At 41.3% G+C, this 25,909-nt stretch overlaps 1 protein-coding gene across 3 annotated transcripts in view; it reads right to left on the bottom strand.

The window, feature by feature from the left end:
- Positions 1-25,909, bottom strand: part of SRGAP3 (SLIT-ROBO Rho GTPase activating protein 3) — a 186,981-nt gene that overhangs the window by 81,557 nt on the left and 79,515 nt on the right. For all 3 annotated transcript variants that reach the window (XM_082209313.1, XM_082209311.1, XM_082209312.1), the window contains exons 2-3: positions 24,713-24,908; positions 13,234-13,396 (exon numbers count right to left, since the gene is read on the bottom strand). In XM_082209313.1, coding sequence (XP_082065439.1) covers positions 13,234-13,396; positions 24,713-24,908 — 359 coding nt within the window. The remainder of the gene's footprint in view (positions 1-13,233; positions 13,397-24,712; positions 24,909-25,909) is intronic.

The following is a 25,909-nucleotide window of genomic DNA, read 5'->3' as shown; positions in this document are numbered from 1 at the left end:
AGAGGCACTTCTATGTTCTTAGCATACTGTGAGGAAAAAATAAATGTCAAATAGAACTACAATTAGTAGAATCAGATATAGGCATCTTAGCAGTCAGAACAATAGAGTACTACATGGCTGGGGAAGAAAAATGGAAGACATTTTGACAAGGAATAGAGGGGGGAAATGGTCATTTAAGCTGTTATAGTTTTCCAAATTTATTTTTTAATTTGTCTACAAAAGAATATTGTTAATCCACTGCAGATGTAGTACCATATTTATTATAGCCACATTTTTCGTGCTTTCCTCATTTTACAAAAAAGCAGGAGAATTTTTGCAACAGAGTTAGTTTCTGGTAATTCAATAAAAAAAACCCTCTTCTGAATGTGTTGCCAATTTCCTGAACAGCTATCCAGATGGTTTTCAAAGCCCTTGTTCTGCTCTGCAGTGGTGTTGCTTTTTTAAGCAGTATGTGCATTTCAGTCATGAATATGATTTTGGGGAAATAAAATTGCCTTGGGTTAGAGAAATGCCTTCAGTACTTTATTTATAAATGTAGCTACAAATGCTTTCTGTCCATTTTTCTTCAGAAATTGAATTGGTATAATCCCAAAAGGGATGCAAATCACCATCTAGGCTCTGCTTCTCTCATTCAGAAATGTTAAGTCCAAATTGCATGTGTTCTTTATCTTGAAATAGGCAGTAAATACATGAACCATTAACGTAGTTCTCACAAACAGCAGATGAGGTAACAAGCCATGTAACTCCACAGACTGGTCCCCTCCAGCTATTGTTGGGACCATCAGTGTCAGTGAGCATGGCCAACGGTCAAGGATGATGGGACTTGTAGGCCAAAAGCATCTGAAAGTCACCAGGTTGGAGAAAGCTGTTCCAAGAGTTCTAAAGTCCAAGGTTCAATTGCTTATGAAGCTAGCAAAGGATGTCAGATAGCAGGATTGTGTGAGTCCTCTGCCTGAGATCTTAAAGAGCCACTTCCAGGACAGAGGAGATGGTTATAGGCTAGAAAGACCAGTGTTATGAGTCCATCGAAGCCAGTTTCAGATGTTCATATATGAAAAACCCTATGTTCAGCTGCAAGTGCTGAATATATGAAAAGTTGACACTGCTCCCAAGATACACTCTCTTCTGTGGCTTAGAAGTTTAAAACAGGAGGTACCAGTGTGCTAAATCAGCAAGAGGAGCCTTCTCAACTGCATGCAGTGGTAAGAAAAATGTATTCTGTAAATTTCCACTGATTTATCTCACAATTTGCAAAACATGGCACTGAAAAAGCTTGGAGCTAAATTTTGTCTTAAGTTAAAACTTAACTTAATTTGCTTAAAGGAGGGTATGTCCTATGGACTTACCTCTTAGGATTTCTGTATACTCTATGTAGCCTCACCCACAAACTTGATGTAACCCCCAAATAAACCTGAATTTAAAATATGTTAAAGTGGGGATAAGCTACAAACAAAAAACAAAAAACTGGAAAGGAGGGGGAAGAATGGCATTGCTGAAAAAGGAGTACAGAAGAAGCAGAGGCATATATATATATATGAATGAAAGAGCATAAGGAAAGCACCTCATGATATTGGTTAATTTTTGGTTCACACCATAAAGCTTTTTGTTTTTTTAACTCTCCAGGGATGCAAAGGGGTGGCTCATACACTTCAGCAGAAAAGTTAAAGAATGTAATGTAGCTGGGATTTGGGGCAAGTGTGTTCACTCCACACACATCCCTAAAAACAACGGGGAGTGCAAATGAAGGGGGGGAGCAGTTGAAAGAAGACTGATCTGCTCAGTGGGCACAGAACGCTGGCTGACTGACTGTTGCGGTGGGGGGACGGGGACAGGGAGGAATCATATGCCTGAAATTCTGACCATAAAAACAGCGCACACTGCAATATTTTGTCGCAAGGCCCTACATGTTCTTTATAATTCGAACAAACTTTTAAAATAGATTTCTTCTAAAACGGTGGCACATAACAAGCAGCTGGTATAATTTCATATCCCAGAATTTTATCACAGGGTTGGTCTGAGCCAAGAGATCCCACATCTGACAGGAAGTCCTATAATTGAAGACATCTGGGTAAGCCATCTCCTGCCACTAGCAAAGACTACATTACTAAAATAAGGTGTTGGATATGGAGCATACACAGGCAGAAAAAAGTTGGCGCAAGACAAACAGATGCACGCACACACACACACACACACACACACACACACAGAATTTCTTTAACAGCAAATTCAAGTTTACCCCTTATTACAACAGAGGATTCCGATATGAAGAAATCACAAAACTTTTTCAGAAGTGATGAACGTTCAACATATGTCGAACGTTCCATCTGTGCAAGTATTTCCTCACACCACAGAAGAATCCCCACTTCCCTCCTGCTATGTGAGGTTTTAGGGGTTTGCCTGACCCACCCAATCCAATTGGGGGTGGGGTGGGGTAGGGAGGCAACCCTGTTGCACAAGCATAAAGAAGCCTTTATGCAGAGCATCCACGGACATAATTCATTAGGTGACTCCGGTGCTGCTATGTGCTTTCCATTTCCACAAAGCATCAGTTGCATAAACATGCTACTGTGTGCAATACATGAAAGGAAACACATTGCTAGGACAAGGAGAGAGGGCACCGTTCTCCTTCAAATATCAAATCAGACTGAGCTATTCTGTGCTTCACCTCTGACACTTGTTGCTAAGGTAGCATATCCCTCTGCCATTTTGAATATTTCCCCAGAACCCTGGCTCAAAATCTCTCCATTTTGCCTGCCCTCACTGAAGCATCATTTGCCCAACATTCTTCAGAGACCCTATTAGCCATAACCCTTGTGAGCTTGCATCCACTATTTGCTAATACTTTTGCATTGTTGTTGTTGTTTAGTCGTTTAGTCGTGTCCGACTCTTCGTGACCCCATGGACCAGAGCACGCCAGGCACTTCTGTCCTCCACTGCCTCCCGCAGTTTGATCAAACTCATGCTAGTAGCTTCAAGAACACCATCCAACCATCTCATTCTCTGTCGTCCCCTTCTCCTTGTGCCCTCCATCTTTCCCAACATCAGGGTCTTTTCCAGGGAGTCCTCTCTTCTCATGAGGTGGCCAAAGTATTGGAGCCTCAGCTTCACGATCTGTCCTTCCAGTGAGCACTCAGGGCTGATTTCCTTCAGAATGGAGAGGTTTGATATTCTTGCAGTCCATGGGACTCTCAAGAGTCTCCTCCAGCACCATAATTCAAAAGCATCAATTCTTCGGCGATCAGCCTTCTTTATGGTCCAGCTCTCACTTCCATACATCACTACTGGGAAAACCATGGCTTTTACTATACGGACCTTTGTTGGCAAGGTGATGTCTCTGCTTTTTAAGATGTTGTCTAGGTTTGCCATCGCCTTTCTCCCAAGGAGCAGGCGTCTTTTAATTTCGTGACTGCTGTCACCATCTGCACTGATCATGGAGCCCAAGAAAGTAAAATCTCTCACTGCCTCGGATGTATTATTCATTTTTGTTTATTTAAATGATTTATATACCACCCTTCAAGAAGTTCCCCACACAAGCGATTTTCTTTCAGCCCCCGAAAATAGCAACAGCATGATTTCTTTTGGTCTGTTGATATGCAAAAATGGGTATCAGGTAAAAACAACTGGATGCAAGGGGGGGGGGAATAGTAGAAAAGATTTTTTTATTTCAGCTTTTATGTCCCACACATTGCCTCTGAGTGATATTTTGTTTTTAAAAGAAAATGTTTAGCAGGAAAGGTGACAGTTCTAGCAATATGCCTGGAATGTTTTCATTGCAAGGATTTGTGATTTTTGCTGGCCCACAGCCTCAGTGTTTAGCTTTCAATGTACTCAGCTATAAACCTTTCCAAGGAAAATTTACTACTTTGCTCCAGAGGACTTATGGGTTTTATGCAGCAAGAAACCACAGCCACTAGAGGACAAGTGCCCTTTGTCATTATAACTTTGAACAGCCACTGGAACAAGCAAAGCAGTATTACTACTAAGTATTATAAAGGTCTTGAAAGACAAGTTTAATATCAACCTAAGCCACCCTGTCAATGGAAAAGTCACTGGTATGAGATTATAAAAGCTCAGTGAAACTAATGAGAGGCCTTGGGGCTTGGATCTGGAGAATGGATCATGTCTCTCAGGCAAAGGTTGTTATAACAAGTGGCCTAGCCTGAGAAGATGTGACAGTTTGGTCCACATCAGCAACGCAATCCTAAGAGTGGGGGCGGATTCCAAAGTTAGATCATAAATCTAAGCTCAGGCAGCAGAATGTTCTTCCATGCTCCACTATGCAACTCTAGTCTAAACCATTATAAATTATTATCATTGTTAAAGAATCATAAAGTTAGAAGAGACCACAGGAGTCATCTAGTCCAGCGCCTTGCAATGCAGGAATCTTTTGCCCAGCATGGGGCTCGAACCCACAGCCTTGAGGTTAAAACTATCAAGTTCTACCGACTATCATTATCATCACCATCCACCTTGAACCAGCAGGTCCCAGTGGGAGTTACAACCACTTAAAACTCAATATTAGAATCAGTTAAAACAAATTCTAGTCGCGGGAATAGGGTGGGTCCTGAAAACACACACTTCAGGTGTCAAAGGCAAGGGTAAAGAGGCACATCTTCAGCGTATGTCAGAAACTGTATAAGGAAGAGGCCCGAAGCACCTCTGTTGGGGAAGGAATTCCACAACCTAGGAGCTGCCACAGAGTGACCTTCCCCAAACCACCCTGCTGGAGTTCTGAAGGCAGTGAAACTACCAAGAAGTCTCTCTGCAAGTCTTAACACCTGACAGGAGATGGTCTTTCTTGTGCCTTATGCATAAAGAGAACCCTTCTAGGTCAGGCAAATTGCTTATCCAATACAGAATCCTGCTCTCACATTAGTTAGGCAGAAGTCTATGGGAAGCCTTAAAGCAGGATGTGAGTGGAACTGGCAGTGAGGGTAGAACATAGCCTTACCCTACATAAATGTGACTAATTCTCTTTTAAAGTTGGCGGCCCTCACTACATCTTGTGGGAATCACACACAGTCATAACATAGTACTTCACACATGTTGTTAATGTGAAGTACTTTATTATGACTGTCTTGTATCTTCCAACATCCAGCTTCACCGAAGAGAAACGCTTCATTGTAACATGTACTGGCTCCCAGTACGTTTCCAAACACAATTCAAAGTGTCGGTGCTGACTTTTAAAGCTCTAAACGGCCTCGGCCCAGGGTCCACTCCCATCATTCAGCCCAGACACTGAGGTCCAGCTCCGAGGGCCTTCTGGCAGTTTCCTCACTGCAAGAAGTGAAGTTACAGGGAACCAGGCAGAGGGCCTTCTCAGCGGTAGCGGCTTTATTATTATTATTATTATTATTATTATTATTATTATTATTATTATTATTATTATTACTATGCTCAATGTGTTCTGGCATATCACCCTTGCCTGGGGCATTTGGAAAAATATTTGTGAATTTTAAAAAATACTAATGACTTCAAATTGTGTATGTCTACAAGATATACTGAATAATATTTTTAAATATTTTATTAACTCTTTGTTATCAATAGAACTCCTAAAACTTTCTATGTTGAGCATCAATTTGAAGCTTTGTTTCCTTTTGTGGGAGAGCGTATCAATATTTTTCGTTCTGCAACTCCCTTTTTCTTCTTTCAATGTTATGTTAAAGCAAGGCAAGAATCTATCACATTATATACTTGAAGAAAACATGTATCATAGGGAAAATTATAATATTGCGCCTAGCTAGAAGAAACACTAGTGTAAAAACACTGGAGTGAGCTTGAAACATTACCATCAGCTGTAATTTTAAACCACTACTATCAGAACAATATGCCACATCAATAGACATACAGATTACAAGCTTTCATTCTTATAGGAGAATTGTTGTTGTTACTTATTAAATCTGTATTCCACCCTTCATCCGTAGATCTCAGAGTGGTTCACAACATAACAATACAAGATAAAAAAGCAAAATACATAATAAAAACAAGAATAAAAACAAACCAATAAGGGCAGGGAGTAGGCAAAGTTGTTACATTGGCTTAAAAGCAGAACTACATCTGTTGAAATGGAACCTCATTGCCACCATAACATGCCATTTAAAGCCCAGCAATAAGAACAGAAACTCAAATGGGGTTTTTTTAAAGCTGATTTTGTATGAGCCAACTATGACTGTTAACGGTAATCAAGATGCTAAGATTGTGTTCATGGAAGACAATCTTACTTGGCTAAGAGTGATCGTCAAAGAAGAAGAAGAAAGAAGAAGGCAAGATGCTAAACAGATACCCAGGAATTCACTTTCACTCGCTCAGCAGAAATCATTTGCACTGTTTTATTTTACAGAATCAAAAGCACTTGCATTAATATTAGGGGACATGAGTTTCCAACAATCAAAGTGATTTCTCGTTAAGATCATGTCACCACAGGATATTTCCTATGCAGCCTACCACAGAGACCTGTCTGGACAATTAGACACTCTCACATAATCCACCGTCTTGAGATTTTAGCCCTTTACCCTTGCAAAGTGAAATCTATCTCCCATGATTGTGGATGATTAATTATTTATGCAAATGTCACAACACAATGATGCAATGTCTTCTGACACCATAAAACCCAGAGAGGCAGCAATGTAATGATGGGCCTTCCTCCAAACCACAGTACATCTCAGAATGGTTATGAGATTACAGCAATCAAGGCATCCCTGAAAGGAAAGATATTTCTAGCAAGGAATGGATACAATGGGAAATAAACCCATTTAAAAAATCAATTGTACATGGGATAGATGTATAACCACACACAACGAGCCAAGCAATTGTAGTACCTATATATGTGCATTATCTCCCTTTAGAGGTCAGCAATAAGCACAAATACAGTGGTACCTCGGGTTACATATGCTTTATGTTGCATACGCTTCAGGTTACAAACTCTGCTAATCCAGAAATATTACCTCGGGTTAAGAACTTTGCTTCAGGATGAGAACAGAAATCGTGCTCCAGCGGCGCGGCAGCAGCAGGAGGCCCCATTAGCTAAAGTGGTGCTTCAGGTTAAGAACGGACCTCCGGAACGAATTAAGTACTTAACCCGAGGTACCACTGTAAAATGATTTACAAAAAACCCTGTCTGTTTAGAAATTACTTAATTCCTGGGAGTAACTGCATTACCACTAGTTTGTAAGGAGGTTACCATGAAAAAAACAACATTTTCCCCACTAGTCTGTAAAGAAGCTGAAGTACAGCTGGGTTTTTTAAGCATCGCTTTTGCAATATAATTTCACCATAGTACTAATAGAGAACATCCCTATTTTGGGAAACGCAGTGATGATAAAAAAAAATACTTTTATATTATCTGCTGAAGAACCAGAAAACTGGCAAAGAAAAGTGTTTTGTGGAATCTGTCTCCAACACTCCCATTACAATCATGGGCCCAATTTTGTAATGCATCAATGTAACAAACAGAGGACAAGATAATGATCAGACAGTGGAGATCTAAGATTACTGATGTAAAAGCCTTAGGGTCATTTTAGCCATTTAGTCTTCAGTCTCCATCTAATCACCAGCAAGCAGTAAATGTACCAACATTATGAATCATAAAATCTCCAACAGTGATTAGGCAGGGCAGCTCCTAGGTATCTGAAAGTAATGGTTGCTCTTTACTCCTTATTTGTTTAGTAGGTTTGTTGTCCCTAATTTTCTCCTTGGCTCCTCTATAAAACTCCATCGACTTTCCTTCGTGCTTTGGTTGGATAGTGGCCTTTAGAACTGAACAAAGGATAACATTTTCTTTTCCTGTTTCCTTCTTTTACACTGATTTCCTCTCCCCCACCTACCTATTCTCACCACATCTTATCATTACAATAAGAGTGCATTTAAAACTAACCAAATATCAGAGCAAAATACCCCCAGATACCTTGGTAGTTAGAGACACATCCCAGCAGCACCATGTTCCTTACACCTTCACCTCAAGCATGCCTGATAAATTCACCTGCCCTCACCCCTAGGCATGGATAGTTGGAAGTAGCAGGCTATTTGCTAAATCAATCATTGGGATCTACGTCTACAATTGGAATAAAGGTGCACCTGGAATTTCTATTCCTTGCAACTCCCTTTGCCAAAACCACACCCACAGAATAGCAAATGGAAGGGCAGTTGTGCAACAATGGTACCTACAGTAAACAGGATCCTTTAACAGCTGTGTATCTCTGAGAGAGTCATGACCACCTAACAGTTTATGGTTGTTGTTGTTGTTTAGTCATGTCCAACTCTTCGTGACCCCATGGACCAAAGCACGCCAGGCACTTCTGTCTTCCACTGCCTCCCGCAGTTTGGTCAAACTCATGCTGGTAGCTTCGAGAACACTGTTCAACCATCTTGTCCTCTGACGTCCCCTTCTCCTTGTGCCCTCCATCTTTTCCAACATCAGGGTCTTTTCCAGGGAATCTTCTCTTCTCATGAGGTGGCCAAAGTATTGGAACCTCAGCTTCACGATCTGTCCTTCCAGTGAGCACTCAGGGCTGATTTCCTTAAGAATGGAGAGGTTTGATCTTCTTGCAGTCCATGGGACTCTCAAGAGTCTCCTCCAGCACCATAATTCAAAAGCATCAATTCTTCGGCGATCAGCCTTCTTTATGGTCCAGCTTTCACTTCCATACATCACAACCGGGAAAACCATAGCTTTTACTATATGGACCTTTGTTGGCAAGGTGATGTCTCTACTTTTTAAGAGCTGTCTAGGTTTGTCATTGCTTTTCTCCCAAGAAGCAGGCGTCTTTTAACTTCGTGACTGCTGTCACCATCTGCAGTGATCATGGAGCCCAAGAAAGTAAAATCTCTCACTGCCTCCATTTCTTCCCCTTCTATTTGCCAGGAGGTGATGGGCCCAGTGGCCATGATCTTCTTTTTTTGATGTTGAGCTTCAGACCATATTTTGCGCTCTCCTCTTTCACCCTCATCAAAAGGTTCTTTAATTCCTCCTCACCAACAGTTTATGGTGGTGGTGTGCATTTTTTAGCTTGGTTTAAGAAATTCTCTTCTTTAAACACTGTGGCATGAAATGCTGATGAAGAGAAGGCTTAAACTTAAGGAAGAGACCTTGGATCAGCTGCCTCTTCTTTTATATCTCTTCCCTCTAAGTGATACCATCAATTGGCATAGAATCAATACTTGGTAAGGATATTTCCAAGGGCTACTTCAACGGTTCTTAACTTGTGGTCCATAGACCCCTGTGGGGTCCACAGATGGGCTTCTGTAAACTGAGCTCAAAAAGGAAACCAATTTCTCTGTACATGCTCTTGGAAGCTGTGGCAAGCATACATGCACCATAGCTACATATAGCAAAATAACTGCACACAATCATCCTATTACATGATTACGCATGGTTTTAAAAAGAGCAAACATACAACAGAGTCTAATCATGTAGGTCAGATTTCGTATGAAATTTACAAAAAGTTAGCGTATTTATAGCAAACTTCTAAAAGGGGAGCGGGGAACTCTACACATTTAGTTGGAGTTTTGGAAATGTAACCTTAAAGGAGTAAGAACGTAACAGGATCCTCTGAGACAGTTCTGCTTCTAGGGTTAAAAATGTATTTCCATGCTTGTGTAAGGCAGCTTGATCTCTTCATATCAGAAGGTGATAATGGCTCCAGGCCCTAAAAATCTTTACCTGCTGATTTCTGCAGATCAAGCTGCAGTTACAGGCACAAGAGAAGGCTGGGCTGTTTTGTGGTTAGTTGGCAACCCAATGTTCCACAGCTGCCAAGGGGATTCCAGAAGCACCTGGGCATAGGAAAATGAATGGGTGAGGACTTTTTCTTGAAAGTTCAGCACAACACAGCTGAACATGGTTTGCCTTAGCTCATCAATATGTTAAACCAATAAATGAAATGTGGCAAGGATGAAGAGTGTTAAGCATGACTTTGAAAGACGAGTAACATGCTTTTATTGATAATTTCTAGCTCCATGCAAACAAGTTAATTCACTGGAGCACTTTAAAATGGAGGGGGGGTTAGTTAATGATAGCCATTTTGTCTACTTATTTCTGAATAATTCTGCCACTTCAAAAATCTCATATAGAACTTAATGGAGTTTACAGTTCCAGAGACAAAAACAGGTAATGGGTGGTCTTAAGGGAGGTAAAGGAGAAAAAGCTCCAAGGATAAACACTACTAGCAGATTGCTAAAGGCTAATAAAGCAAGGATAAATTATGGGTGTTTTCATATATCCCTCATATTTGCATGATGAAAATACCCATTTGCAATGGAAAAATTCACCACACATTACCATTCCTGTATGTATGTCCCCACAAGATGTCAAAACCAATTAATAATGGCTCAAAGGGGGAAATTAAAAGTGACATCTCTGAAACAAAATGTTGCTCCAATTTACCATCAGAGCAATCTACAACAGCTGTAGAACAATTAGGGGCTGTTCTTAACCCTTCTAGTGCTATCTAGCCTGCACAATTATTTTCAAAACGAGCTTCAGCATGGCCTCCACAGTATGAAAGTTGGAAGGACTGCAAAAACAAACCAAAACACTGAAAAATAAGTTCCAGGAAAGAATCTTGCATTGATGCAGCAGATGCGCCTCATTCACTTAGCCATTTAAAGTAGAGCCGCCAGATTATCTACCTCCTCAACATCCGCTTAATAAAACCATTTTGCATTTGTGTTTTCTTTTGTTTGCTGATGTGAGCTAGCAAGACTGGATACAGTGGGTATGTCCTGTAGGATTTTTAAAAAGTGTAGTGGGAAATACTCATGTGACAACATTGCAAGGAAATGTCTTGAAAAATATTAAAAGAATAGCTATTTCCAGGACAAATTAGCATGTGAAAAGGACTTTAGTGTGTGTGTTTTTAAATCACATTGTCACACATGTTATTAATCTGATTTATGAGCTGATCACTTTAAAAAGTATGCAAATCATGCCTGATTATGAATGCCTGGCCCAGATGGTGTTCTTTATTCTGGTCAGTAATATTATGGCTTCACACATGCCTTGGCTTTCCCAAATATTACAATAACAAACAAATAAGCACACAAATAAGAAAGGAAAGGCTAATAATAATAAACAATGGATTAAAGCCTAGGGAAAGACTAGTTCCAGAATGTAAGACGCACACACAACAGTGACAAAATTACAGCACGAAATAAGCTGTTTAAAAATGGTTTTAGCTCATCATTGTTTCCCAGAGACTTGTGAGCTGTACTGAGACTTCAGCCTTAAGTGACATGTTGTGAATAGAATCTCAGATGCACACCCAACACAGTAACTCTGCTTTGCTCCGATTAAAAGCAGGTGCTGTGTGTGGCAAGCTGCGGATGGCATCAAGCTAATGCTACCTCTGGTTCATGCCAGGAACATATCAGCTTGGGGTGATGGCAGAGGGGCACTTAGTTGAGCATACAATGGAAACACAGATCCCATTGGTTATGCCAGGGAAAGCTACCATTCTAAAGGAATTGCCTAAGAGCCACTGTCTGAGAAAATAAACTGTTAAAGCTGTCAAGGTTTGAACGAGCACAGACTCCAGCTCCCTCTCAGGAGATGTCCACACTTCCATTTGCCCTGGTGCTTCCCTCAGGGAAAGCCACGGTGTGCTGCTGAATCGGAGCCAACGGCAATTAGATTTTTCCACAGATTGCTGTTTGTTCCAGTTCAGTGGCAATGAGCGTGTTTTCCCAGGAAAGTTGCGGGGCAAACGCAAAACTTATTGGATTTGTGATTTATAGGTACAGGGCAAGCTGAACTGTGGCTGAGCCTACACTCCAGACAGAACCCCTGACTCAGTCAAAAGGGTCTGACAATCCAACGTTCCACTGCTCTCGGAATGCCTACTAAATAATTCCTCACAGCTTGATCTTTTTTATTCCAATGACCCATATAAAAAGTGGCCTTCAATGCCAACTGACATAATGGGAAACCTCACAGGGTGTGTAGTCACCTCTTTAGTAACAACACAAGTCTAGTAGTTTCTTGGCAGAATGCCAAATGAAGAACCTCTATACATTGTATCTGCCAGGCCTCAATTAGAAGTACAGTCATACCTCGGGTTAAATATGCTTCAGGCTGAGCATTTTCAGGTTACGCTCTGTGGCGACCCGAAAGTAACAGAATGTGTTACTACTGGGTTTCGCCGTTCACGCAGACACTCAAAATGACGTCACACGCATGCGCAGAAGCGGCGAATCATGACCCGGGCAGTCGCATTCTACTCAGGATGCGAACGGGGCTCCAGAACACATCCCGTTCGCATCCAGAGGTACCACTGTCCTGGTAAATAGTCAGTCTCGTAATACTGACAAACCAAATGGTTTTATAACAGAACATTTAGGGTTTGTCCACACTTGTCCCGTGCCTATAAAGCACAACGCGGGTGGCACTGTGGTCGAAACCACTGAGCCTCTTGGGCTTGCCGATCAGAAGGTTGGCAGTTTGAATCCCCGCAATGGAGTGAGCTCTTGTTGCTCTGTCCCAGCTCCTGTCAACCTAGCAGTTCGAAAGCATGTCAGTGCAAGTAGATAAATAGGTACTGCTGTGGCAGGAAGGTAAATGGTTTTCTGTGTGCTCTGATTTCTGTCACGGTGTTCCGTTGCACCAGAAGTGGTTTAGTCATGATGGCCACATGACTGGGAAAGCTGTCTGTGGAAAAAAACCGGCTCCTTCGGCCTGAAAGCGAGATGAGTGCCACAACCCCAGAGTCGCCTTTGACTGGACTTAACTGCCCAGGGTTACCTTTACCTTTTTTATAAAGCACGAGTCTGAGCGGTTTTCCACTTGTCCTATGCTTCCTAGGCACAGGTCCATGTGGTTTCGGGTTTGCCCCGCAGCTTTTCCCTAGGAAACATGGTCTTTACTGCTGAATAAGAACAAATGACAATCCATAGGGAACCCAACTGCCACCATTTGGTCCAATTCAGCAATTAACCATAGGTTTTCCCAGGAGAAGGCAGTGGAACAGATGGGAGGTGTGGACGAGCCCTTAAATATGTAACTTTAATTGTACAGTGTCAGTTTCTCCACAGTTAATGACAAGGGAACTCCAGAATACAGTTTTCTGAAAAGGCCCACAAGTCTTTATATAAGAGAACCTGTTCAGACTCATATGCTCTGGCATTTTGCCCCCAAAGTTCTCTCAGCACTGCTTCATTATGTGGCGCTTACTCTCTCAGGAGGCTATTGAGTGTACTATACAATAAATCAAATCAAATTAAGTGACACAAACATTCGTTTACCTTTTTAAATAGCCGGATGACATCCTCACTGATCTGGGAGAGTCTGACAATGACATTGTTCATGAAGATGTCATTCAGGGTAGCATGGTCTCTGCTTTCTCTCCGAGTTTGGGTCAGTACCAGATACCAGCAGTTCACGGGAGAAAGAAGGTGCTGATCCTTCCTATAAGCATACAAATTGATGGTTTAAAAAACGTTAGCTCACACATGAGGGCAGTCTTCTTGCTATGAGTAATAATGAGTTCCACTGACTAAAAGTTGCTACCAAAAAGGTTGAGCAGGCAAAGAAAGCCTGAATTCACTTTCTATAAAAAGTTATGTGCTTACAGCAGTTCAATGTAAGAATCTAGAGCCAATATGATGATACAGTTCACAGCTAATTAAAAATTTTGTAAATAAAAAAGAACAAATTCATGAATTAGGAGTGGGCAATAGTTATGCCCTTTTTATACTAACAGCCCAATCATATACCACTGAAACTATGTCCTGTTTTATTCAATGTAGCTCACTTTCAAAATCTGTGCATTAGCAAATGGTATACCATAATAAAGTGTTTGCTTTATGATAGCAAGCAAGGTAAAAAGGAAACCATTTCCACTATGAAGTCTAATAACATACTCCAAACAAATTGGAAAATGTTCTTTTTCAAAATACACTTCATTCCAGCATTAATATTTTCAGAATAAAAACAAAATTCCATGAATACAGGTATATATTTAACTTCAGTTCCCAAATAAAATTGAATGTTTTTTAAGCCAAGTTGATAGGTATACCCCAGTATATAGTTTAAATGCAATCCACACCAACAAAGCAATACTCATCGAAGAAACAGATACTGTACATGTTCAGCTGGGTACAGTTAAAGGTCAACAGAGAACCAAATTAGTTTCACTTTTTTGACCAGACAATTCCTATTCCCACAAGTCTCTGACTATAAATCACAACCATAAACTGATTTGCCACACACAGGAAAACAATCAGCTCCATACACACCTTTTATTTATATATTGCCAAAAGACTTTGCCTTAAAAAGGCTAATAAAATTTCCAATAACACCATAGATAAAAACAGCAAATACAGTGAAGACAAACAAGCCAAAAAAGAAAAGCAGATAAAACAGTAATAATCAAAAAAAGGCCCTCAAATATCATAAAAAGGGCCAATATAGTAGGATGGACTTTATCTGGTGCCTTTATGATAGCAACGAAGGCACCTAGCAAACATGGCGAAGGAGGGAGATTCCTCCATTTATGTGCCACCACTGAGAGGGCCCTCTCCCCAGGAGCTACAGAATGTAGAGGCACCCAGAGGGGGACTTGATAAGAAGTGAATTGATAGCCAGGTTCAAGTAGGAGGAGGTGTAAGGGCATTTAGGAGTTGAAAGGGTAAACACCAGCCCCTTGAAGTGAACCTAAAAACAAACCAAGAGAACTATACCCCCAACAGCAAAGTGCTCTGTTAAAAACACACACAAATAAAACCCTATTTTTTATGCACATAAAACACATAGGATTCTATTTTTATTATCACATATCCCCTGTAAAGTAGACTGACATTGAAAAATAGCCATCTAAGTCAGGATATTATTTGACAAAATTAACAACTGCTCTTGCACTTTTCTCTTTTCTTCTTTTTTTGCAATTTAATATTGCAAAATTATTTTAACTCTACTGTATGTTCCGCCCCCGCCCCTGCAAAAAAGGCAGCCTTGGAATTTGAGCTCCTTGATCCAATACACACCCAGTTCAGCTTCCTCTTCCCAGCTTTAGAAGCCAAACAAGAGGCTGGATGCCAAATCACCCTGAACCACTGTCTTGTTGAGGAAAGAAAATTACAATGAACGATATTAGACCAATTCTTTGCCATTAAGCAATCTCAACAAGTCCCTAGAGAGCAGTCAAGACCCACAACGAACATCTCATCAAGTCAAGAATATTATGTGCCGACAAAGCAATGCAGCAAGACTTAGAAACTATGCAGTAGGGAACAATTCTGCATTAGTGGGGAGAAGGACTAGGTGACTTATTAGGGTTTTTCCATCTCCCAGGCCAGCTATCCTGACAAACCATTTAGAGGCCTCCTTTTGTTATAGACATTGTTGGCTGTACTGCCAGTCATAGTTTTGAGTCAGAGAATATTGCAGCTTGCTTCCATTCATGTAAACTGCAATAGTCCACAAGGGCTACAAATTAGAGATTGGAGACCCAGTGGAAGATTGGGCCATGAGCCAGATTTTATTGTATCCATTTATACAAGAAAGCTAGTCGAAATTCTAGATGAATACAAGCCAAATACAACTAACCAGACATGCATGGAAATCCACTAATAGCTCAATAAGCCACTTGGTTTTGCTGCCTACACCCAGGACAGCAAAAATGGAGACGTTTTCAAACACCTGGCTGGACCAATATTGTGACTAGGACTGGCACTATTGCAAACCATGTGCCACGAGTTGCACAGCCCTGCTCAAGTCCAAGGACATGAGGAAATATGCATGTTCCATTCTGCGGTATTATAACATGCCAAGGAAACAGAGGAAATGGGGTTGTTTTTTAGTTTATACTTATGTTGCAACACACTTCACTTGTAGCCACTGGCCAGAAAAATACTGGGCTGCAGTAAACATACACCACTTTCTTCTCCCTGTAGCAGTTTGCATGATTAACATTGGCCACACTGTTCTTTCTATGCTGCCAGCAGTTTCTTCTTTTCCCTTCCTAGCATCATTGTCAAGAAGCAGAGGCTGAAGTTACAGCCCTGCATTCCTATACGTTGTGTGTCTTGCAAAGTGTTAACTAAAGCTTGGCAACGCAACTCAGCCGCTTGCTTCTCAACAGGCAAAAAAATGCAAATCCATCTCAGCATCCCTGATGTAGCAGAAACATTTTTACACGTTTCAGTGATGTTCGTTATCAACACAGTGAACACCAAGACGCGAAGGGATGACAAATGCTAGGAATGTGTAGCGCCACACTGTTCTGATCTGTCTCTCCCCATCTTATTAGCCGGAAAACATTCCATTTCTCAAGAGGATTTCTAACTAACGAGGAGACACTAATAATCATCTGGATTCCTTCTACACAGATACACATACACACCCGGTGTTGTGCATGAGCTTGGCAAAAAGATCTGTTCAAAGAAGCCATGTCCACAACTGAATATTTGAACCTTATGGCTTCATGGGGCTTTAAACAAAGCCATCATGATTAATGAAATTTTAATGGTTCCGAGGAAAACTGCCATGTTTTCAGGAGCATTTTTCCAGTGCACAGGCTGGTAATGTTTGCAAAATGCAAAACATTGCAAATACTAACGAAACCCCATACATAGGAGGATCTCAAAGCACTTATTATTCATTTTCAAAACAACTCTCAATGTGCAACCGCCAACCATTAATTGGCTTATTATATTTTCCTATGTTCACAAGTTGAAAAAGTGGAATGAAAAGCCATGGAATAAGCAGTGTTCATGACCTTTAGAAGAACTAACTGAAGGACAATAGAGATGAAGGGTTAACACACACAGACACAGACACATGCAAGAGTAGAGGATGGCCCAGGGAAGCTGGATCAAGGATAAATGGTGCTCTGAGGTAAAAAAAAAAGAATAGCCATGCATGATCTAGATAAAGACCATTCAAGCAGTGACCCAATCTTTCTATGACATCTGTGTCACTAAAATATACCTACAAGCAACAGGGGAAATTTATTGATTGTAATTATGCTTCAGCATAAGTCTTCCCCCCTTCTTTTCTGCAGCAACACATGTGGATATTTAATTAGTGCATTTAACTTCTAGCTGTCCTTACAGTTCGCAAAGGGTGTGCTTTCCAGGCAATAGGCACCAATGAAACTCACTAAAAATAATCAAGTAGCGTACATGACCATGGAGGGAGAATCCTCAGTTAACTATAGGACTGGAAGCAAACATTTTCATGGCTCTGAAGTCTGCTATCACAGCTTAGGTAACCCTCCCACATGGAAAAGAAGAGCAAGGAAGTACACTATGATATGATTTCAGCTCAAAGGCATTTACAGAAAGCACCATTTCCAGACACGAACAGAGGATTGCTTCCATTCCTAGCCAGCTCATCAAACATTTTGGCCTGAACAGAAGTTCTCAGCTACGCTGACACCAACAGAAATGCTGCTTTTTAAGCTCTCCACAGCCTATAACAGAACAGCCAATGACTACACAAAGTGAGCCCCGATGAACCAGAAGTGCACCAGTTGTTTATTGCCTCTTCCTTCAAGGCATCGCTACTAAACTTTGCATAGGTCATTTGCCAACAGAAGAGTTTGACAATCCAGCTGTTCTGCATGCGCAACAATCTCGGGAACAATAGAAGATACCCAAGAGTGAAGATCCAAAATGTGAGGAGTCAGCTATTATCTGTGTACAGAAACAGGTGGATCAAGGCTGCCCGCCAAAGGTTTTGCAAGGTAATCCAGCAATAGCGAAAAGGGCAGGGGAAAATAGTAGGTCGGGTGGTGCTGAAGATTATTAATGTATAAAGCAAATAAATGGTTCAGTTTTGTTAAGCTCATTTTCCATTTTCCCTTTGAAACCATAATGTTCAATAATATATTACTGCTGTTTAAAATTGATGAACCACTTTATAAGCCTCAGCAGCTTCTTCACTTCCAATCTACTATCTTAGAGGCCTCCAAAAAGTGAGGAGGGGGAGTCTCATGACCTTATTAAGGCTTTCCTAGACACATGAAAACACCTTTCAGCTCAATGAGCAGCAGCCAGCCATCACAGCAGATACAAAGTATAACAGAACTACCTGTGGCCTCACCAGCATCCCAAAAAGACTGAAGCATTCAAAAGCAGATAATATTCGCTGAACTACAAAATTAAGCCCACAAGATGTTGAACTATCAGGGCAAGTACAACATTGATACATGCTTCTTATGGCTGTGCCTGTTTGAAACAAGCTGATAGAAAACAGATGTGGAAACAATTATTACCCTCTAGACACAGTAAGACATCTTCAAATATTTGAAGGTCTCTCACATAGGAGGAGCAAATTTGTTTCCTGTTGCTCCAGAAATGGATCCAAACCACCAAACAAGTTAAAATTGTAAGGAAGGGGATTTAGACTAAATATCAGGAAAAACTTCCCAATAATATGAGCTGTTTTAACAATGGAATGAACTGCCTCAGAAGGTGGAGCACATTTTCATTAAAGAACTTATTAAACAAAGGTTGGATGGCCATCCATGAAAGATGCTATAGTAGTTGATTTGTCGGCAGGTTGGACTCGATCAGGGTTTACCAAACTTGGGTCGCCTGATGTTTTTGGACTACAACTCCCATCATCCCTAGCTAGTAGTACCAGTGGTCAGGGATGATGGTAACTGCAGTCCAAAAACAGCTGTAAACCCAAGTTTGGGGAACCCTGGACTAATATACTTTGTATGAGTTTGTCAGATGAGTCTTCGTGGTCCAACAGTCAGATATGCTGGGCCTTGATTTTAGTAAACATCCTGGTCTGTTACGGAAGTGTGCTGGGTAACTTAATGACTCAACTCACAGAAGCAAATGAGTAAGAAAAGGAAAGGCATGCAAGGCCTTCTACACAAAGGATTTTTGCAGGTCTAAACAGTGGTGGGTACATCTCTCCTATTCAGGGGTGTCAACTTGAATAAAATATGGGAAGCAAGTAAGCCCCACCCCACATAATCAATCACATGACATGGTGCACGTACACCATTTGAATGGCAATGCCCATCAACTTTGGGGGGCCCAGCCCTCTCAAATCATTTATTGGGGAACCAAAGCCCCCTTGACCCCTAGGAGTAGGCTCCTATGCTCCCATTAGGGCAAGAAAGGTTTGCAGCAATCCTACTAGTTGGGCCTGGTGAGCATTTAAGGTCCCCAACCATAATCTACGGGTTGCCATCTGATTGGATTTTATTCTGATCCTGATCTGATTTTAGGAAGCATTTTAATTGATTGCCTGATTCTATGTTAATGTGTTATACATTTGACGTTAGCCGCTCTGAGCCCGGTTTTGGCTGGGGAGGGCGGGGTATAAATAAAAATTATTATGATTATTACTACTACTGCTCTCAGAACAGGGGCTCCAAATGCTTTCCATTATGAGACAGCATAGTAAAGAGATTTCCTGGTCATCTTCAGATTTTCCATTTACACATATTGTTGCATTTGCCCACATTCTTACAATCCTGAAAGAATGGTGCAAAAACAAAGGTTTTAAAAGTGCCATTCTTTAAGTAGAAAAGAAAGACAAGCACATAGTATTAATAGAACACCTTTGCTAGCCCACTCACTGACTGCACACACTATATGAGGTACAATGAACTAAGTTAATATCCGAAGAAATACTAATCACCTTTGCCTTTGCAGGGCAATATAGCTTTCTATAGTTTCCTCTAAAGGAAGGTTAGAAAATGAAGCACCACAACAGGTTTAGACTTATGAAAAGAAGCTCTTTTAAAAGAAGCAAACCCAGGAGTGCCATGTCACTAGCTTGGAAAAGAAGGACAAGAAAAGTGGTGTTTTCACATTTCTCTCCAGGACAGAGCTTGAATTTGAAACTCATACCGTGGTCTTTGTACCTGATAATGTTGCTGATGAACAAACAATTTATTTGAAGGAAAAGAGAAGTTGCCTTGAAAATGTTTTGGAATGGAAAGGCAGGATAAAAGTGCTTGAAATAAAATAAATATTCTTGTTTGCTATGACAACCACACTTCCTTGTTCTAATCTTCTGCGTGGCTTTAATCACGTACAGGAGAAATCAGACGCACACAACACACTCCACCCCAAAGCTTCTGCAATTTAAACCGCAACACTGCAGAGCATTAAAAGACGACTATTTTCCTAACAAAGGCCACTATGCTTTGCAAAGGCAAGGCCTCTCACAGCATTTGTGGAACTCAGGCCTCTTTGTTTGGCAAATGGAATGAAGGACTGTATAAAAACAAATTGTTCTGATCTTCCATTATACTACTCATTCACTCCAACAATACTTAAGATTTTCTGTCTGAAGCAGCCTTAAAACCACTTTGATACAGCTCACAGACCACTCAAACTATATTTTGCATTTTCAGACATGGAGGTTCTTTACAAATAAATTTATAGGACTGAAAGCAGGATTTTCTTTCATTGACTTAAAAATATGAAATAGGCCTCTCATGCCTTATGTGGCAAATCAACTGAGCTTTGTCTAGTCCCATAGTATTCAAGCTGCTCTTCTTTTGGAACATTTTCTCCTAGACTAAATGATAATCATTCTTTACATAAGCAATCGGTGAAATGGGTAAGGGATCAGAACAACATACAAGGCTTTCGTTAGATAAACCTCAGAACGAATCTGTCTTATAAACAACCTTGTAAAGTAGCTATCAGAGAAAAGTAGTAAGCAACATGCATAAAACATAAAAAGCCATCTCTCTCTAACATGTAATCATTTTTCTTAATGCAAAATTAAGTTCAACGTCTAAACAATAGTTCTGAGTCTTCCCCCTGCCCTGCTCACACACCTTCACTTACAGCCCCCATTTTTCCATTAGCATAGAAGAGCCAGCACCCTCCAGCTGCTTTTGCTTGGGGACTTAGTAATAATTAGTTCAACATTCACAGTATGTTCCAGGGCCTGTTCAATCCATTCGCCAGATGCTACTCTTAGCTCCATCTGGCTGCCAAAATGAATGGAGCCACAATGAGCTGTCTTTGCTTTTCATCTGCAACAACAACCACTGAGTTAAAGGGTCTCGAAAGGATTTCTAGCCCATTAGGTTTCGGTCCCTCTTTTCAGTTCACTCTGCCACCTCCACTATTTAGACCACTAGCTAAGGATGGTTTACATAAAGAAGGAAAGCCCAAAGTGTATGCTGAATAAAGGAGGAAGCATTACTGGTTGGGGGATAATTTTATCCAGAGTTAGGTGAGCAACCTGCACTGGATAGTTACAGGTAGGTAGCCGTGTTGGTCTGCTGTAGTCGAAACAAAATAAAAAAATTATCCAGTTTGCACTGGATAGGTTACACTCCTCCTTAACACACAGGTTCATATCCTGAGCAGCTGCTTCTGGATGCTCAAGTGATTAGGTGTGCTTTCCATCAGGTTTTATTGGTTTCCCAACCATATCTTTTCTTAGGAAGGAATGATATAACCACAATCATTTGTGTTTTGGTAATTACTAGATTGGAAGACAGCAACATGTTTGTTGTTTGCTACCCTGGGCTCCTTTGTGAGGAAAGGCAGCATATACATTTAATAAATAAAGAGGCTGCAACTTGTTATTTTTGTTTATTTGGTGTTACATTGTCTGGAATCTTTCTCTATACCATTTATCTCCTAAAATTAAATAATAATAATAATAATAATAAAAACTTAATGGGGAAGTGAATGAGTTGATCAGCTTTGACCTACTGTTTTGTAAATAAGCACCCAGTCATGTTTTTAATGCAGCTACCTAATGCAACAAAAAGAAAGATCGTACCCTGTTATCGTCTGAGAGATAAAAGTGCTTGTGTCTGCCTTGCCTATTGTCCTAGACACACCTGAGTCAAATGAATGCATATAGCGGGGAGTTAATTCTTTATTGTCAAAAGCAATCACTTACAGTAGCTTCTATGGGACTCTGAATACACTTGCACACAACTTCTAACATCCAAGTGGCTTTTCCCAGTCAGTGTCCTCTGGAGCAGCTGCAGCAATAGAAAACCATGCCCCTCTCCATCAACTTATGTACTTTCCCCCCACAGGATGCACATGCAGCCTGAGATGATACCTGCACAGCAGCCACCACTGTTCTTCCCTCTTCAATCCTCTTCTGGTTCTAGGAGACAGTGGGGCAGGAGATGGTGGGGGTTCAATCAGCTGCCCACTTAACTGATCATCCTCTCCTCCTCCTCTTCCGACAAGTCCGGTGTTGCACTCTCTATCCCTGATAGCTCTGACCCTTCTCCTGGGGGGCACTGACCCCCATAAATTGCTGGCCCCCTCTCCTCTCTCCAAGTCAGTTTCCAGTCCCCTTGTGTCCAACACACTTACATCCAAGCCCTGCCATCCCTGACACCTATTGAGGAAGGCCATTCCACAAACAATGAGAAGGCTCCCCCTCCAGGCAACACCCACCTAACAGAGTTGAGAGGCCTATCAAGTGGGGTAGTGGCTCTGCTACAGATCTTAACTTCTCAAGAATGAGGGTACTGGTCAAAAGGAAGTCGAAAGACAAGGGGTCAAGTTTCTCCATAAAGTTTTTGTGTTATTCCAAATCACGATAATAGAAGACCAATGTTCTTCAAGCCTGGGTCCCCAGATATTATTGAACAACAGCTCTCTGATCATTTGCTAAGCTGTCTGGGGATGACTGGAGTTGTAGTCCAATAACAATGACATATGGAAACTGTCAGGGGTACAGGGACAGAGGCACAGGGAAGGCAGGAAATGGAGAGCGATGGAGAGGAATCCCAGGATAGCGAGGAAGAGGATAGCAATGACGCAGGGGATTCCATGAGTCTCTCCAGCGAATCAGAGGATTCCCAGAAGGGGGCGCCTGTGGTAAGAGCAAGGGGAGCCCCAGTGGGAAAGTGTCAGGAGCGGGGGGCCAGCAGGGGACCCCAAAGCGACAGCTGGGAATCAGGGCCAGCCTCCCTACCAGAGCGCAGCGAGGGAGGGGGAGGCTCCAGTGTGTCAGAAGGAGCAGCCCCGGCAGCAGAGAAAGGGGAGGGACCAGAGCAAGCCTTTCTCCCGGAAGGGGAGGAAGGCAGTGAGCAGAGTAGCATAACTGTCAAAAGGAAAGTCAGAAGTTGGGCGCGCGCGCCAAGTTCAAATGAGGAGGCGCGCAGGAGAACAGAGAGCCCGGGGGAGGAGGAGCCAGGCCCCAAAGCCCGCAGGAGGGGGCAGGAGCAGTCTTGAGACTCCGCTTCAGGAGAAAGCAGGAGGGGAGGAGCCCCGGCGGGCAGAAAGACCCTGCGGAAAAGGAAAGAGAGAAAAAGGTGGAGCAGCGTAAGCCTCTTAAACTGGTGTAGGGGAGGGACCGATTCAGAGGGGACTTCTAATGTCTAGAGGAAGGAGACGCAGGGCTGCGCGCCTCGGTTGTGGAACCAATAATGAACTGCAATAAACATCCTGGTATATAAGAAGAGCTTGGCGTTGGTCTTTTGTGAGCTGAGACCTGAGGCAGCCCTGACAGAAACCTATTTGTACACTAGGAGAATCAGAGTAAAGAGATTACAGTGGTACCTTGGTTCTCAAACTTAATCCGTTCCAGAATTCCATTCCAAAATCAAAGCGTTCCAAAACCAAGGTGCAAAATGGATTAATCCGTTCCAGACTTTTAAAAACAACTCCTAAAACAGCAACTTAACATGAATTTTGCTATCTAACAAGACCATCGATCCATAAAATGAAAGCAATAAACAATGTACTGCAGTCACACAATCCATCAATCAGTAGCTGAACTGGGTTCCACACAGCCGCAAAAACAAAACCACAAAATAAATAGCAAAAATAGACAGACCTCCGCGTAACACTCAAAACGGAAGTAAGTGTGGCACTCAAATCAAAAGCGTAACACTCAAAACAGAGCACGTTCGGCTTCTGAAAAAAGTTTGCAAACCGCAATACTTACCTCCGGGTTTGCAGTGTTTGGATTCCAAGTTGTTTGAGTACCAATGCATTTGAGAACCAAGATACCACTGTATAGGGAATTTAGCAATATGAAGTATATAGGATTTTAGTAATTCAGCAGTACAAGCAGCAGTTCAGAATGAGGCGGAGTACAGTGGAGTGAGAGACCATCACCATTCACCTTGCACATTCAAAAATTTTAGATCACCAGGAAATGAATGACACAAGGGATTGTGTCCAACATACAAATGGCAATGACAACACAGGAAGTACTTTGCAGCTATGATTGTCAAAAAGATTAAAAGGAACCAACTAAAAACAACCAATATGGCCAGGGGCAAGAAGAAGGTAAAAAATTCCACTGAGAAGCTACAAAACTAGACAGTATTAATATCCTCCTTTTCTTCTACATCCTTAGTTCATTTAGAGTTCAGAACCTCAAAGGCACATACTAAAAAGGATCAGTCATGTTCATTACTCCAGCTTGAAATATGGAACATTAAATATGCAAACTGAATTACTTTGTGGTTATAAATAAATATGCAATATCAATGTATGCAAGCTTTACCCACCAGAATGTCAGGCATGCCCAACACGTTGTCAAAAGACTGGCAGTAGCAGCCAACCCTTAAAGAGACTATTTTGAAAGAAGTAGGAAAGACACTAACAAGTTTGTAAATAAGTAGCTCAGCAAACCCAAGAAACCAACTGAATCTCTGTTAACGTTTTTTTCATTTCCTCAATCACCTCTGCTCCCATCAGTCATCTGAAAAGGCCCATCACTTTGAGATCACATTGAAGACTGCATTTATTCAACAAGTCTGGGTCTCTTGTGCCTCCTTTCAGAAATAGAAACATATATGCTTACTTGAACTGGTGGTGTTCCCTGGAGCTGCGAATCTTGGAAGAAAATCTCTCCGCAAGTTTTTCTAAGTTCCTAGAATACTCCAGTTCAATCTCAGCCTTTCTGCGGAAGAACTCCTGGAGGTCCTGCAGGAGCTGCAACCGGGATTCAGACTGCTGTTCTAGGCATTTGAACTGTTCCACCAACTGGGTACGAATTTCTGGACACACAAAACAGAAAGCGAAACAGCATTATAAACAAATGGTAACAGAGCCTGTAAGCGCTCCTTTATTTTGCTGCCCTACTAAAGACCTCTCACATTGACAGCACTATATTGAGCATGCCCAGATAAATACAGATTAACAGGCTACATAAACGGATTAACTTCACATAAGTACATAAATACATAAACAGATTGACTTTAAACCTTTAAATATTGGGGGAAGGGGAATCCTCTCTTATGTACCCTTGTAAGGGGGAAAGAAACTGGACTGAAATTGAAGTGTCAGCGGGGAGATTAGGTTGAGAAATAATTTTCAGTGTCTCAAAGAACTGGGAAAAAAGTGGGGGATGGTTGCACATAGAAGATTAGTCATATATTCATTTATTAAGATTTTTTACTCTCTCTTTTTTTCCATGCACAATTTGGGGTCCAGCAATGAGCACCCTTACTAAAATTACATTTTACTGATATCAAGCAGAATTTGACTGGAATTAAGCAGTACATTCGGAATTTAAGGATCTAAAAGCATACCTTTATGTGATTATTTACTACAACCCACTCTTCTGATCCTTTGTGATTCAACAGGTTATAACATAAATAAATAAATAAATAAATAAATAAATAAATAGATAAATAGATAAATAAATAGCATACAGCCATGCCATCTGTATTTGCGGGGCCTCCAATAGTTCTAATATCTAAAATATTTGACAAATTACTGCTGTGTGGTAACTGCTAACAAATACTGACATTAAGCAACGTTAGATTCACCAGTCTGAAACTACACACATATACATATGCAAGTGCTTTTGCAATGCAATAGTGTGGTAATGGATAATGGTTGAACAGAGATATTGTCCAAAATCTCCTAGACGCAGAACATCACGTCCAATTGCTAAGGAGTAAATACTCGTAACAATTCAAACTTCCATAGAAGCTCAGGACCTTGAATCCAAGATACCTGAGGTCTGTTTTTTGGCGCTGTGGTCTAAACCACT

This window comes from Podarcis vaucheri (assembly GCF_965113315.1).
Source record: "Podarcis vaucheri genome assembly, chromosome: 2".
NCBI lineage: Eukaryota > Metazoa > Chordata > Lepidosauria > Squamata > Lacertidae > Podarcis > Podarcis vaucheri.
Note: the sequence above shows the minus strand (reverse complement) of the source record. Positions and strands in the feature narration are given on the sequence as shown.